This window comes from Colletotrichum fructicola (genome assembly GCF_000319635.2).
Source record: "Colletotrichum fructicola Nara gc5 chromosome Unknown KSG_Nara_v1_contig01, whole genome shotgun sequence".
Classification (NCBI taxonomy): Eukaryota; Fungi; Ascomycota; class Sordariomycetes; order Glomerellales; family Glomerellaceae; genus Colletotrichum; species Colletotrichum fructicola.
The window spans coordinates 4,158,675-4,173,038 of NW_027094051.1; the positions used below are offsets into that span (position 1 = coordinate 4,158,675).

The 14,364-nt window shown below is 58.0% G+C and overlaps 2 protein-coding genes across 2 annotated transcripts; one reads left to right on the forward strand and one right to left on the reverse strand.

Moving 5' to 3' along the window:
* Positions 1-277: 277 nt before the first annotated feature.
* Positions 278-6,410, forward strand: Dnmbp (Dynamin-binding protein; the record flags this gene model as incomplete). The annotated part of the gene is made up of 3 exons (XM_032030058.1): positions 278-5,077; positions 5,132-6,232; positions 6,294-6,410. The coding sequence occupies 3 exons, from the start codon at positions 278-280 to the stop codon at positions 6,408-6,410; spliced, it is 6,018 nt and encodes a 2,005-aa protein (XP_031890493.1).
* A 1,921-nt stretch (positions 6,411-8,331) lies between these two features.
* Positions 8,332-9,868, reverse strand: VELB (Velvet complex subunit B; the record flags this gene model as incomplete). The annotated part of the gene is made up of 6 exons (XM_032030059.1): positions 8,332-8,593; positions 8,640-8,916; positions 8,969-9,222; positions 9,275-9,354; positions 9,420-9,474; positions 9,528-9,868. 6 exons carry the CDS (start codon positions 9,866-9,868, stop codon positions 8,332-8,334), a joined length of 1,269 nt encoding a protein of 422 aa, XP_031890494.1.
* Positions 9,869-14,364: the final 4,496 nt, after the last annotated feature.

Here is a 14,364-nt window from a genome sequence, read left to right on the forward strand (position 1 = left end):
TCCATAATAACCCCCACAGAGCAAAAGTCGCACCACGGGTACTCCTGCGGTGGCCACCCATCCATGCATTAAGATTTGCTGTCGATAGGCCCCGGACACTGCCAACGCTCGCCAACCAGGGACAGCCCGTCGCCTCTCCAAACTGTCGCTGCCCACTCAGCTTGCAGGCCAACACATCAATGCTTCCCAACCCAAACATCCCACACAGCCTGCATGGGTCTATGGGAATCCTGACGAGCCAGTCCACCCAACACGCCTGACGGATGTTCAGGCCACAATGGAAGCTGGCAGTCCAGAAGAGGAGGACCGCCTGGCCGCCGTCCTGCAACAGCTGCACCGACAGCAACAAACTACCCACTACGCTCATCACCAACTTCATCGACAACCAAACTTCGAGACGAGTTACGAGTACCACGAGCCCGATCTCGACCACGACGCCGACGACTACGACCCTTACCGCCACCCGTCCGAACATTCTTCAGATACCCGTCATCACCACTACCTCCCTACGAGCCCTGTAGCGAACGGTTTCCATCCCCATCAGACATTGGATGCCTCTGCCGCCGACACGGCTGAGGCCTTCGCTGCGGATGGTCATGCTCACGGCCTCGTAAACCCGGATGATTTTTACCGAAGCTATCGAGGCGGACCGTCGTCAAACCATCATCATCGAACCCTTTCATCAGACAACGACTACATGGCGACCTCAGTCTCCCGAGCCCGCGATAACCCGTCCGTGCGGTCAAACGGCAATGGCACTAACCCCAAGAACCCGCCTGCGCCTGCAGCCCGAGCTGCACTGCGTCCCTCCCAGCGATCTGCCTCTGCCCCAATCGAACCCCCCGTCGGTGCCCCGAGGTCGAACACGAACCGGAAACCTAGCGTCAAGGACCTGACAAAGAGATTCGACCAGCAGCCTTCATCGTCGTCGTCGTCCGCCGGTCCCCGGATTCCTGTTCGAGGTGTCCCGTTACGGCCCAGTAGATCTGCGACTGCGACGAGTGACAAGTCGACGCCCGGTGTGAATGGGTCAACATCATACTCCACCTTGAGGACTTCGACGAACCGCGAGCTGACGACAGACTCCAGTCGAGGCACCGCTGCCCGGGGTACACAGAGGACAAAATTCGTCGCCGAGGACCAGCTGTCAAACAACTCCCAATCCTTTGCCAGCCGTATTGCCAAACCGCGAAACCCGCCGTCGGCCACCGGCACCCCCAACGCATCGAAATCCATGACGAACCTCCAGCACAAGTCGCCGACTCTGTCGCCCCCTTCCTCCCCACGAGCGCCAGGCCTGTTGTTTGGCGAGATCCTCCCTGACCAGCGCGACACTCCAACCGCAGGATTCGGCATCGAAGGCTCCGGTGCGCGCCCGCGTAGAACTTCAGAGTCCAGCATCCACGTCGCTCGGCTACACCAACGCACAAAATCAGATCCCGACCTCGAGCCGGCGTCCCCTACTGACTGGTACCGCTCCGCGGCCACACAACCAAACGGCGCGACAGGACGCTCCGCCCATAACACGAGGAGCCATGTTCGGGCGCACAGTGACGTTGCTGCGTCAAAAACCGGATCACCAATGGTGCGAAAGGCGCTGCCGTCGCGTCCGACGCCAGAAGGCGTGCATCCCGAGAGGGCTGCGTCGCCGTCGTCGCGCCTCCCTGTCTCGGTTCGAAAGCTGAGCACGCCGAGCGATTCGACAAGCGCGCCTTCCACGAGAGAAAGCTCCAGGGCCAACTCCCCGTCCACGTTCAAGCGCCCTCCTCCGTCATCAAGCAAGACACCGCGGACGACGGCGCCCGTCAACCGTGCCAAGACACCAACGACCCGGGCAAAGACACCGACGCAATCAACGCCTGGTGGACGCAAGCCCGCCCCCAGAGGTCTCATAACCCCGAATAACAACACGCGTCTCACAGCGTTTGTGGCAGCGCCGCCGCCCAAACTATCCCCTCCTCTGCGCAGCTCCCGCCCCCGGCAGTCGGTATCGACGGCCACGACCGCGAGCTCGCGTCTGAAGGCCGTCGAGAGGGCCAAATCCCCGCACAAGAATGCGCCTAGGCAGTCGTCAAAGGCGGAGGAGTCAACGTCCCGGCGGCGGAGGATATCCGTCGGGCCCATCGATTTCGAGCAGCGACGGGAGCATATCCGACTCGCATATACTAAGTCTATTCGCGATAGCCAGGCTCGGGATGCGAAACAAGCTGCGAAGCGAAAGAAGGAGCAAGAAGCAGCAGCCGCCAAGGAGAAGGACGAAATACCCCCGGTGCCCACGATTGGCCAAGAATTGCCACAGCTGGATGACGCGAATGCGACCGAGAAGATACCCGACCCGCCCGAGGACGCACCAGCAGAAGCACCCGAGACTCAGCCCGCTGTGGCTCCCGAGGAAGCTGTCGACGATTCGGAACCGCCGGCCCAGCCTACGCCGTCTGAGCAGCCGCCCCAGTCGTTAACAATCTCGACAGCAGTGCCACCCGTCGTGTCCATCGCGGCTCCTCCATCGCTGGCCATCGACTCCCCCACACTGGGCATCCCGGGCAGCTTCCCTGCCCTGAGCCCTCCCGTGGACGATGTGCCGCAGTCGGCAGTCTCGGCGGCTACGAAGACGACGGAATTTGACATTGAGCCCCAGACTCTTCCGCCTATCCAGTTGGAGACACCTGCACCAACTGGTCTCGGCCTGACGATTGCTCAAGCTGATGGCAACCACGAGCAGGCGCATATTGAGGAAGTACGCCGTGCGCCAACGCCGGAGAGGGCCGAGTATCACTACCCGTTCGAGGACGAGCCAGCAGCCGACGACAAGGTCTCGATCAAAATCTCGCTGGACCAGACGTCCCCGCAGCCGTCGCCTGACCCGACTCCCACGAGGAGCGAGTTCGATGACCCCTCTATCCCCGGCGCGTTCACCAACTCCCGCCCCATCTCCGAAGACTATCAGCCGGTGCCCTTCTCGAGCCCTCCCTACGAGACGACGGTCAAGATCCTGCGCCGGGAATCCGAGTATGACTCTCCGCGCCAAGAGACTGTCCCATTCCCAAGAATGGAGTCCTACGACGACGTTGACAGCGGCAGTCAGGTCGACGACATGGACGAGTCCGTCTGCGATGTATCCTACTTTCCAGACCAGGCCGAGAGGGAGCTTGCTGAGGCATCCAGCGATACGCTTGAGAGGCCAGAGGACTTTTACCACGATCACCACAAGGACAACGATTCGTCCCAGCGGGCATCGACGTGTGAGTCTTCAGACGCGCAAGAGGACCTCCACAAGACGAGCCTCGAGAGCCAGCAAACGCCCGACACCTCTCACAGCTTGATGGTCCCATCGATACACCCGTCTGCGAATAGAGTCAGCCAGCAATCCGCGTGGACCGACTTCTCTGTCGATAGCAACGACCCGCCGCACCACCGGATCTCGGCTTTCAACGACGTGCTGCCCATGCCCAAGCCGCCGTACGCTACTGACTCGCTGTATGCCTCTAGCAGAGACTCGTCCGCTCGTCAAAGCCAGCACTACAGCCCCGATATCCCCCCCGCGGAGTTCGCCAACGCTCAGCCCTTGGAGCCCGCGACCACGCAAGCGGAAGCGCAGCCTGCGGCGGAATCTGGAGAGGCCCAGCCGGTGGGACGAGCTACGATCCATCAACTGCCCGAGCTGGACACCGGGGAAGGATTCTCTGTCCCGTATCCCGACGCCAGTTACCCCTGGCCTCCAAAGGAACGCAAAGAACGCAAGTCTGTACCGCGCCCCGAGCATGAGCCGCCGCCAGTGCCCGCGTCCAAGGCTGGATACGATGCGCGACGCACGGCAGTCAGCAGTTTCTACGCCGACACTCTTCCCGGCAGCACCCTGGTCGGCTCTCGTCGTCAAAGTGAGGAGGGATCACGGCCCGTTTCCACTCCGCATTCCATCGATCATATGTCCATCGAGACCAGAGACCAATCTCTTGGCGGTCAAACCCCGATAGAGCCGACATCGACACCACTGAAGGATGGCCCCACTGGAAAGGAAAGACACCGGCTTGTGCAGCGGCGAAACGTCATTAAGGAGCTCATCGACACGGAGGCGGTTTTTGTAAGGGACATGAACATCGTGGAGGAGATCTACAAGGGCACGGCAGAGGCCTGCCCGAGACTCGACGACAAGACGATCAAGCTTATCTTCCGCAACACTGACGAAATCATCAGCTTCCACACAAACTTTCTGACCCAGCTCAAGGAGGCTGTGGTGTCAGTGTATGTTCCTCATGCGCGTCGGTCGCCGCTGCCGAGAGAGGACGCGGCGGCTGCTGCCGAGGGAGCGTCATCCAACGGCTCCGCTGCTCCTGAACTTAGCGACGACAGGGACAGAGCCACGGCGATCGGTCCCGTCTTCAAGAAGCACATTGAGGACATGAGGGTGGCGCATGAAGGGTTCCTGAGGAATAGCGATCACGCCGCAAAGCGGTTGATCCAGATCCAGCAAGATCCGACGGTCAAGGTATGGCTGAACGAGTGCAACGAAGTGGCTAAGGACCTCACGGCAGCTTGGGATCTGGACTCTCTCCTCATCAAGCCCATGCAGCGCATCACGAAATACCCGACCCTGATCATGACGCTCCTGGCACACACTCCTCAGGACCACCCTGACCGAGCGGAGCTCATCTCGGCAAAGGAAGTGTTGGAACTGGCCATCATTGAGATCAACAAGACCAAGAAGAACTTTGAGCTCGTGGGACAAATCGTCGGCCGCAAGAGGAAGGAGTCTGATGTCAAGGCCGGCTTTGCTCGAGCTTTTGGCAAGAGGGTGGACAAGCTGCAAGCTGCCAGCTCCAGGATACCCGAGGATGCCGTGTACGCAAAGCTGCACGAGAAGTTCGGAGACGACTACCTCCGACTGCAGGTTGTGCTCAGAGATGTCGAGTTTTACACCCGACAAGTCAGCGCCTACGTCCACGAGTTTTTGCAATATCTGTCGTCCATGGAACTCGTCATGCGACTCCAACCTGGAAGCTACCCGGAGCTGGAAAGCAAATGGGTCCAGTTTAACGTGTCCATGAGGGATATTGAGAAGGTTGCCCTTGAAGAACATGTGAGTACAACATTCGAGACATTGCTCATCCCCCCCCATCTAACAGTCGGCCAGCTCCAACAAGTGAGAAAGCATGTTATCGAGCCATTCGAGCATGTCATCAAAGCATACGGCAACCCATCCCTCGCGATGAAGAAGCGCTCGAAGCGCCGCCTCGATTTCGAGCGGTCCGAGCAGCTCAAGAAGGGCGGCAAGACGGTTGACGCTAGGCTTAAGGAGCTGGTGGAGCAGTATGACGCCCTGAACGAGACCTTGAAGAAGGAGCTGCCACAGCTGTCGGCCTTGACCGAGAAGATTGGCAACATTTGTCTGGGTAACTTTGTCAACATTCAAGCCAACTGGTACTCGATCTGGGTGGAGAAGGTCAAGAAGGTCACCGGAGAGACGGGCCCGCCGCCCGAGGTTGCAGACATTGTTGCGCAGTTCCAGCGCGACTACAAGTACGCCCAGGAAATGTTCACTAACATTGGCATTCTCAACCCGGCATACAAGGGCAGAACGTCACAGTCGACCACGGCAAGCACCGACGACGTCACCGCCACGTCGAAGCTCCGACCACGGCCCGCCGAGCTCTCCCCCCGGCCCAGAGGCCTGTCAGTGAACGGCGACCATGCCCCGATGCTGCCCACCCCGGACTTTGCAAAGCGCCACAGCGGGCAGTTCACCCTGTCGCCATCAACCACTCCGCTCAGCCCGCACCAGTTCTACTACCGAGACTACTACACAGGTGCCAATGGCCACCGACCGTCGGTGGCACCATCTCCGGTCACGGGAGACCAGTCTCCGGTGCCTCGCCCTAATATCCCTCCTTCGTTGACGCGGCCTGGAACAGGCAAGAGTTTCGAGTCCAATGGCCTTCCCCGACAGAGCTCTGAATCTACAGTGCACACGAGGAGAGACTCAAATCCCGCTCATCAGACCCCCCAGCACGCAGGTGGCGAGTCGCGCCGGTTCTCTGGCCTATTCCACTCAGCACTCCCCATGCCAGACGGCACCGAGGAGAGCCAGAGATCGTCCAGAGCATCGTCCCGAGAGCGGGTGCCAGCAGGCAACGGCTATAATGTGCTCTGGCTAGCAGCGTCATTGTTCGAGTTCAACATTGAAACCACAAAGCATGAGGCTGGGTACCCCTATCTCACGTACCAAGCTGGCGAGGTAAGTGGCTGGCCCCGTCTTTGTCTTGAGATCCATAGATGGCTAACAGTGATTCACATAGATCTTTGATGTCATTGCCGAAAAGGGTGAGCTGTGGCTTGCCAAGAACCAAGACGATCCTGATGACCAAGTTGGTTGGATTTGGTCCAAGCACTTTGCGAAACTGGCCGATTCCTAGAGCCCTTTGCATACGCACAGCCGGCGGCGTTTTCAAAAGTCCTTTTTTTTCCTTTACCCATAGGCAGGCCAAGGTCTGCGTGCAGTCGGGCACATGCGCGCTGACGGTTGCTTGCGCGCTCAAGATGAGCCGGGAGACAATTCAGTCTCCCGCGGCATGTATTACATGATGGAAAAAAGAAGAGAGATCTCTGGTCGACGAATGATTCAGGGAAAGAGGTATGGAATTGATCCTATAAAGGTCAGGGGAGGGGGAAGCCCCCAACATGTACAGTTTATCAGCTCTTTTTTTTCCCGGCTTCTTTTTTTCTCTCTCCCTTCTTCCCTTTTATTGCTCGAGATGGAAACGAGATGGCGTTTGATAAAGGCGACATAATGAGGTCTTGACGGATGGAATGCGACCATGTCAGCTGATGTACGTCACTGGCGGCTTCTCACGAAGAAGAAAGGATCAGCAATGAAAACTTTGGGAGCGTTGAGCGTTGTTGGTTGAGCCCGGGTTGGGCGTGTCGGCGTTGGAGCCATGCAGTAGGGACTGCAGGCATCATTTTTGTAGTTTTTCAATATCCAATGGATGTGTCGGAATTAGACCTTGCCGTCTCTCGCGCGTTTTTGAATGCTTCCGGTTATTTCGGGGTGATGCTACTCAGCCTCGCCAACGACAGCATCCCATGATCCATCCGGCGGGGATAATCTGCACCGCTGCGGCTTCCCGCGCGGCAATGGCTTTACCAACGCCATGCTTGCGGTTCCGGGACGGGGCGGACGAGGGCGCAGGAGGGTAGACTCCGGTGCCGTAGCTGCGGAACACTCAAGCCACCCGAGATTGGCGACCGGACACCAACCGCCGAAACTAGAGATATCTCGTCGAGCCAACCCATTCGTTTGTGCGTCCATCACCGTTCACTCGGCGATTCCGGATGCTACAGGGTCCGTATTCACATGCAAGGCGCCCGTTGAAGGTAGGGCCCAACGGAAACCCCCTCTGGCTCTGGTTCGTCTAATCTTGTCTCCCTCACCGCTGCGCTCTGGAACGCGCGCGCGCGCGCGCAAGGGCGGTGAAGAAGGATCACCAAACTTTGGGGTTCCAGCGCCGCGAAAAGAAGCAGACGCAACTCCTCGTTCGGGAAAAGTGCGTGACAGCTGTTGCGGCGCAGGCAGAGATCACTTACCTACCTAGACCCCCTCGGCACGTTTGGGGGCTGAAATTCTCCACACGCCCAACGGGAACTAAGGTAAGGGAAGTCTTCCTTCACAGAAGTACTTTCGGGCTACTTGTTCGCAAGGGAAGGGTTGCTGCTGCTTGGCCGCCCGCGCCGTCGTCGTGTATGCACCCGAGTGGGGATTGCTCTCCCGGCCGAGTGAGGGGGAGGGGGGGTACTCCGGGCCCAGGTCCGAAGGCAAAAGTCACCCTTCCTGTCCCTTTCGTTGGCCTGAAGCTGAAGTGTGTGTAAGCCGGAATGGAAGCAGCAAAGCCTTGTCTCCAGGTCGTCAACGAGAGCACATAATGATCGGGGCAAGAAGTGCTGTAGGTAAGACTAAGAACTTACGGCAGACAGAGCCGTGTGACATGAGGGCGTAAAATTAAGCCACAGCCATGCATATCAGTTCATTTAGTTGTCAAGGCATTGAATAAAAGAACCTCGCAACGCAGCAGCAATGGCTCAGAGGTTCAAAACAAAAGCGCTCTAAATGAATAGGGATTTTTATACTAGATTCCTCAACGGGAAGAGTGCTAATCAAAATACTCAGGCACTTTAGATTATGCAGATGCCCACATACTGGTAGCCTCTTTTTCCCCGGGTGTGCCTCGTTACTAGAGCTGCGCTTCGTGCCCATTCAACGCAACATTACTTCATCGCGCGGACGACTCCCACATCGCGCGGAAGGATGGCCTCGGTGATGCGACAGAGAATACCCTTTTAAAACTCCTCGTCCTCTTCGTTGTTCTTCTTCCCGTCCGAAGGACCATCCTTCCTGATGGGAATCTTGATGCCTTGATGAGCGAAACACTTGCTCAGAGGGGTGCTTTCGCACACTCCGGGGAACTTCTTGGCAGAGTAGACCTGGAACACGTCGCTCCAGCATTGAGCGAGGACATTGCTCTTGCCCATGTTGACCAAAGAGCCAGCTGCGGAGGGCTGTCCGGCACGCTTCGCCACACTCACAAACGAGAACCTCAAGCTTCGACGGGTTAGCAATGTAGGAGACTTTCTGCGAGCGTACTTACCGGAAAAGACCCTCAGTCCTGACACTCAGATCCTGCATGACAAACCAGATACCGACATTGTCCTCCGTGTCGCTGAGGCGGAATGCGCTAGATGCCAGGCTGCCGATAAGATTTCTGGTGAACATGCCCTGGGGCTGATTTGTCGCCATCGACATGGACTGGCGGTGTCCGTACGTCATGTCAGCCTGCGATGGTACGGTGCTGGCGGCATGGTTCGGGAAATATTGAGTGGGGGGCGCAAACGAGGCGTTGGTAGATGTGTATGCAGTCGGAGGAGCTGTTTCCCGTGTCAGCACGTGAGCTGATGCAGCTGGCCGCGAGAGACCTACGCTGGTACCCTTGGTACCCTGGGATCGGCGGGGGCTGCTGCTGCTGGCCATACGCAGGACCGGCCGCGTAACCGGGTATCAGGTCTGCGTACGGAGGCATGCCCGGGGGGTCTTGCCTCAGCGTGTGGAAGGGAGTCGGGGTTGTGGTAGAAATGGAGGCCGTTGTGCTCGAGTGCCTGACGAGGTTCACCTCGTGCTGTGCCTTCTCGTCCCACAGGTCAACATTGATGATGAAATGCCCATGCTCGACCTCGCTATCAGGCTGTCAGCGCAATGTCCAACTTGGAAGACGCGGGGCTAACTAACTTTACACTGAACTCGCGACCGGTTTCGGGGTTGAAGACCTTTACTCTGATACACGGCGGAGGGGTAATGGGGCGGCGGTCCTGTCGAAACGAAGCATCAGCACGAGTGTCGACGATGGCAAGTATTCAACAGGGGGCTTGCTCACCTTGTCACCGAATCCGCACATGCGCGCTCTCTGGGGTTGCTGGACAACCACAAGCCTGGACTTTGTAAGCTGATGATCTCGAGAGGTTTGCTCGGACGCTTGACGAACTCGTATTGCCTGCCCAGGTCGTCTGTCCTGGAGAAAGAAGGGGGCTGGCCCTGGCTCGCGGAAGTCGAGGCGGCGGGGCCAGAAGAGACGGCGGGAGGGTGTTGAGGAGGGACACCGTTGGGAGGCATATTAGATGGTACTGGCGCAGGAGGCGGGAAAGACATGGGGGGAAGCTGTGGGATCTGGCTTGAGGGATGGGCATGATGCGGATGCTGCTGGGGGTGCTGTGAATGATGTTGCTGGTGAGGAGGCGGAAGCTGTTGTTGAGCATAGGGGTTCGGGGGCATATGCTGCTGATGGTGGTAGCCACCAGAGGCGGGATGTTGCTGGTCGTAGTTCATGGTTTCGGCGGTTCTTTGCGAAGCTCGATCGTGGGTTCTCGTCGCGGAGCGGAGGTGGGGGGGGCGAGAGCGGCAGAAGAAAGCTATCGCAGGCCACGGCTACGTTACACGCCGGGTCAGCAAAGCGCGGAATAATTGCGGGATACGGACGCGGGCTCGGGAAGAAGAAGATTGTGCAGCAGCAAGAGGGGGACTGCACGGTACCTAGCGGGATGGACTGCCAGACTCGAGAGAAACGTGGTTCCGTGTCTCGAGAAAATATGGTGGTCGAGGAAGGAAACGGGTCAGGGCAGCCGGGTTCGTTATAAAGGACAGGATGTTTTAGGTTCCCAAGGTGCTCGAGCTTTGAAGGTGCAGGTGCATAGAGGCCGCAGGTGCAGTACCGCAGGACGCTTTCTTCGGTACCACAGGAAAGTGGAAGGAAGGCAGCAACCCAAGGAAGGCCGAACAAGGTTGCACATGCGTAAGGGTACGAACATGGACGGACAAGGGAGCTCGACAAAACTAAGCAGCTACCGACGCAAGTCACTGGGCAATTGGAGATGGGAAATGGGGGAGAGAGAGGGGGGCACTCTGGACGGAGGAGGGGTGCAAATGGTGGTCTGTGTGCATCTTCCTGGTTGTGGGCGGGCGTGGGGTGGGTCTGCACCTTACCTAGGGAGGTACCTGCCGGGTACACTGACTGGCTCTCTGTCACCTAACGGTCTACACTCACTGTAGGTACATTGGATTGCTTCGATGCCCAGCCCGCAAGCAAGTCTCGAGAGAAGAACAGCAGAAAGCAGAGGTGCAGCAATACCTGGAAGCAAAGACCCGACGTTCTTGACACTGACACCGACACTAGCACGGCACGACACCACGACACGGCACGGCGCCGCCTTGCAATACCGCAGCACGCTCGGTTGGTGGCGGCAACGCGGGAAGACAGGTCGAGTTTGTCTTGCACGGTTGGGCGGGCGGGATAGCAGGCGGCAGACCAGCACCAGGGCTTGCAGGGTCCCAGGTGCTCCAAGACCAAGGGAGGGGCCCCCATCCATGGATTGGATCGCTGCCAGCTGATTGATGCTGTACCTCTGCGCGGTCGTCACATTCACAGCACAGTCCAGTACAGTACAGTCCGCAGGTCGTCGGGTCGGTGCCTTTGGTTTGGGACTCTTGGTTGAGCGACCGCCATGTGTCTGTCGTGTGCTGTCGTGCCTGTGCTGTGCTCGTGCTGTACATCATGCCCACGGGTTCCGTGGTTGGGCAGAGCAACAGAGTCGACGTCGCCTGCCTCCGCCCTCGTACATGAGACAAGCCGCCATTCTTTTTTTTTGGCAAACGCTCGTTGATGCAGATATACCGACGGTTTGTGCGGCAGCCCACTTTGGGTGGACGACTGGTATCGACCACCATTGACACGACCGCCAGCGCGGGGTTTACCTGTGCCTGTCCGTACATTCAGATCACTGGGCATTGGGTCTCGCTCTCACTGGCGCCGGCTCCTTCCATTCCTCTTTGCTTTTTTTTCCCTGAATGTACTCTGCAGTATGGAGTGCCAAGGTTGCCGTCGCGGTGGATACGAGCGATGCGCGATGCGCGGTGCTAGAGTGCGGAACGGGTGATGGGCCATGGCCCGCCATCCTCTGCTTTTTTAACATCCGCCGGACTCTGGCTCGAGCATCCGCAGACTGTACGAATAGAGTAGACGAGCGCGCCTCTTGCCTCCTTCTTCCGGGTGGGTAACGTACCCATGGACAAAGTCACCTTGCCATGCCACCTCGTCAACTCGTCCACACGCAGTGCAAAGACACGATGCCATGTTGGAAGACGCCTGCTTCATTCTACGGGGACCTCGGATACTGACAATGCGGACGGAGCCAGCCCCTTCCTCCCGGGGTTCTTTGTTTTCCTATTGTTCTCTCCTCTCGACATGACGAGCCAGTGCTGTGTGTCTGAGTACATGGCCCCGCTGGCACTTTGCAGCATTGCCGGTACGGAAACAGCAGCTAGCGACGGGGCAGGCAAAAAAGTCGACAAGGATCAGGTACGCCAAAGCCAGCTCAGCTCAGCTCAGAGACACCCTAAGGTAAGGTACTTTGGACTTCGTTATTGCCTTCCCAAGATCATCCATCACCTCGCGGCGGGGATTCACTAATGCGTACCTGATTGCAGTTCTGATTGACCCATCGGCGACCAGCTTGATGCCCGAACATCGCCAGTCTCGGATGGCAGACGTATCCTTTCGAACGCAGGACGCCTGCTCTGCAGCTCAACTCATCCGTCGTCATCCTCCTCCTCACGTCCTCCCGCACAGAAAACCCGTCGACCCGTGTGTTACCACACACATGCCACACACTTCCGTCCCGTCTGGCACCCCGCCCGTCGCATCTGCCCACAATGTCTTGGATCCGACCTCGTTCGAAAACATGGCAGCTTGGAGTTAATCTCCCGTCCGTCAACCGTCTCGTGTCGTTCGTCTCTGGCCGGCTTTGCTTTCCATGACACGAACGCACGAGGCCGGGCAATGAGAGTCGGCGAATCATGCCGAAACCAGACATGTCGAGCGGCCCCCCTCCTTCGTCATCCCGCCCAACAGCCACCCCAACCCGACACAATGGTCCACGAACCATTTCCGCGCCCATGTATCGGTCCCGACCTTAGCAGCAGGCCTACTTTATGCCAAACCATTCCCTCGGTGCCCATTGACACAACCCGACTCCCCGACGCCTGCTCGGCGCATTGCTTCAGCCGCACCTCCTCCTGTCTCGCAGAAGAAGGGGGGAGGGGGGGGGGGGGGGGGGGGGGGGGGGGGGCGCGCCACCCAGGCCTGCCCGTTGACCACTGGGAGCTCCTCCGTGCCACATCTCACCCTTGACAACTGACAGCGCCTACCTGGCCCCAACGTGCTTGGCCACGGTCGTCTTCTCGCTAGCCCGTGAAAGCAAACTTCCACATTGGGTCGTTTCTGGGCGCTTTGGTGCAAATCAAAAGCGCATCTTCCATTCGTACGCCAGCCATCCGCACCCGGCCGGAACTTCACCTGCAGTATCCCCGCCTGCTGTGTTACCCATCGTATGCCATCTGCCTCTTCTCCATTGGCTGAACCGTCCAACGTCCTTTTGTTCGCTCCGCGCCGGCCAGGAGCAACAACCGGGTGCCATGGCATCTGCTCATCTTCCCCTGTTATCAGAGTCCTCAAGCCATGTCCCTGGAGCGAGCCGCCCGAATTGCGGTGTGGGAGCTGTGGTCTATGCGCAAGACCTTCCGATGCGTTGCGCCTTTTGCCGTTTCCTGTCAAATATTACGCTGCAGCTTCGGAATAGCACACAGGCTGCCAGGCTCGGTTTCTGGCTGTGTTGGCCAAGCCGGATTTCCGCCTTACCTCCAGCCACGGCAGCCATCTTGACAGCTAACGGGCACCCTTGTCCTTTGACAAATAACTGTGAGCACGCTCCTCGAGATTATCAGAGCAACTTTCTCTATCGGGGCTGTTTGACGTCTATCAAAGGAGGCCCTGGGGTCATAAGACCTTGTGATAATACATCCTGGCTGCTCGTCGTTTCTTTACATCTTCCACCTACTGCAACCATGAGTTGCGACGTTGTAACACCCATTTCACCTCGGCCAGCAAGGCAGGACGCTACGATCTCTCGGCTACAAAGCATCCGCCGTTCGTAAGAGTGGTCGTGGCCACCGAAAGGCCGGAACACATACCAACCCGGTTTCTCTGTACTAGATAAACGCATGGCCGAACACCAGACAGCAATTCTCTTACGAACATCAAAAACCCAACGACGCAACGAGTGCGTATGGACTGGCACCGAGATTATTATCGACGATCTCGCGACCTCCTGGCCACATTCAGTCCGCTTCTCGGCACCTGAGCCAAAGCCGGTAGATGATGCAGGCACACGTCGTAGACGCGAGGTGGATAATCAGGGGACCTTGTCCTAACAGCAGACAAGGTCTAGGGCACCCGGAGGTGATCCGGTTGCCGCGCTAGCACGGGCGTGGGCCCTCTCCATGATGTGCGCTCGCCTGGCTGTTCGTCTGAAGTGCGAGGTTCATCTCGGATAAAGAGGCAAGACAATGCCGTTCAATGTGTCTACAGGCTCAAAGTCTCCGGAGTTGTCAGAGTCTATACGCCTGATCTCTCATCTGAACCGCCGAGGTGTCCAGGAACAGAGCCGTGCAACCATTCAAACGAAACGGCATGGTCGCATCCAAAGTTAAGATCTAGTCGTGACGTCAAACAGCTCAGCCGAACAGAACCCTATGCATATCCAGTGCTTATACTCACAGTCACAACCTTGGGTTTCAAGGGATGGAATAGCCCCACGTCGTAATCATTGCACTACAGATAGGTCCCTAATGGAACAGACTTGCCCTGGCTTTGAGTTGTTCTAGTGTAGAAAGCTTGATCCTTCCGTCTAGCATCCCTGCCCACCTCTCTTTAGCGGTAGTCAGTCTTCAAGACCAGATTGGCTTGGATGGCTTAAATGACAATGGGACCA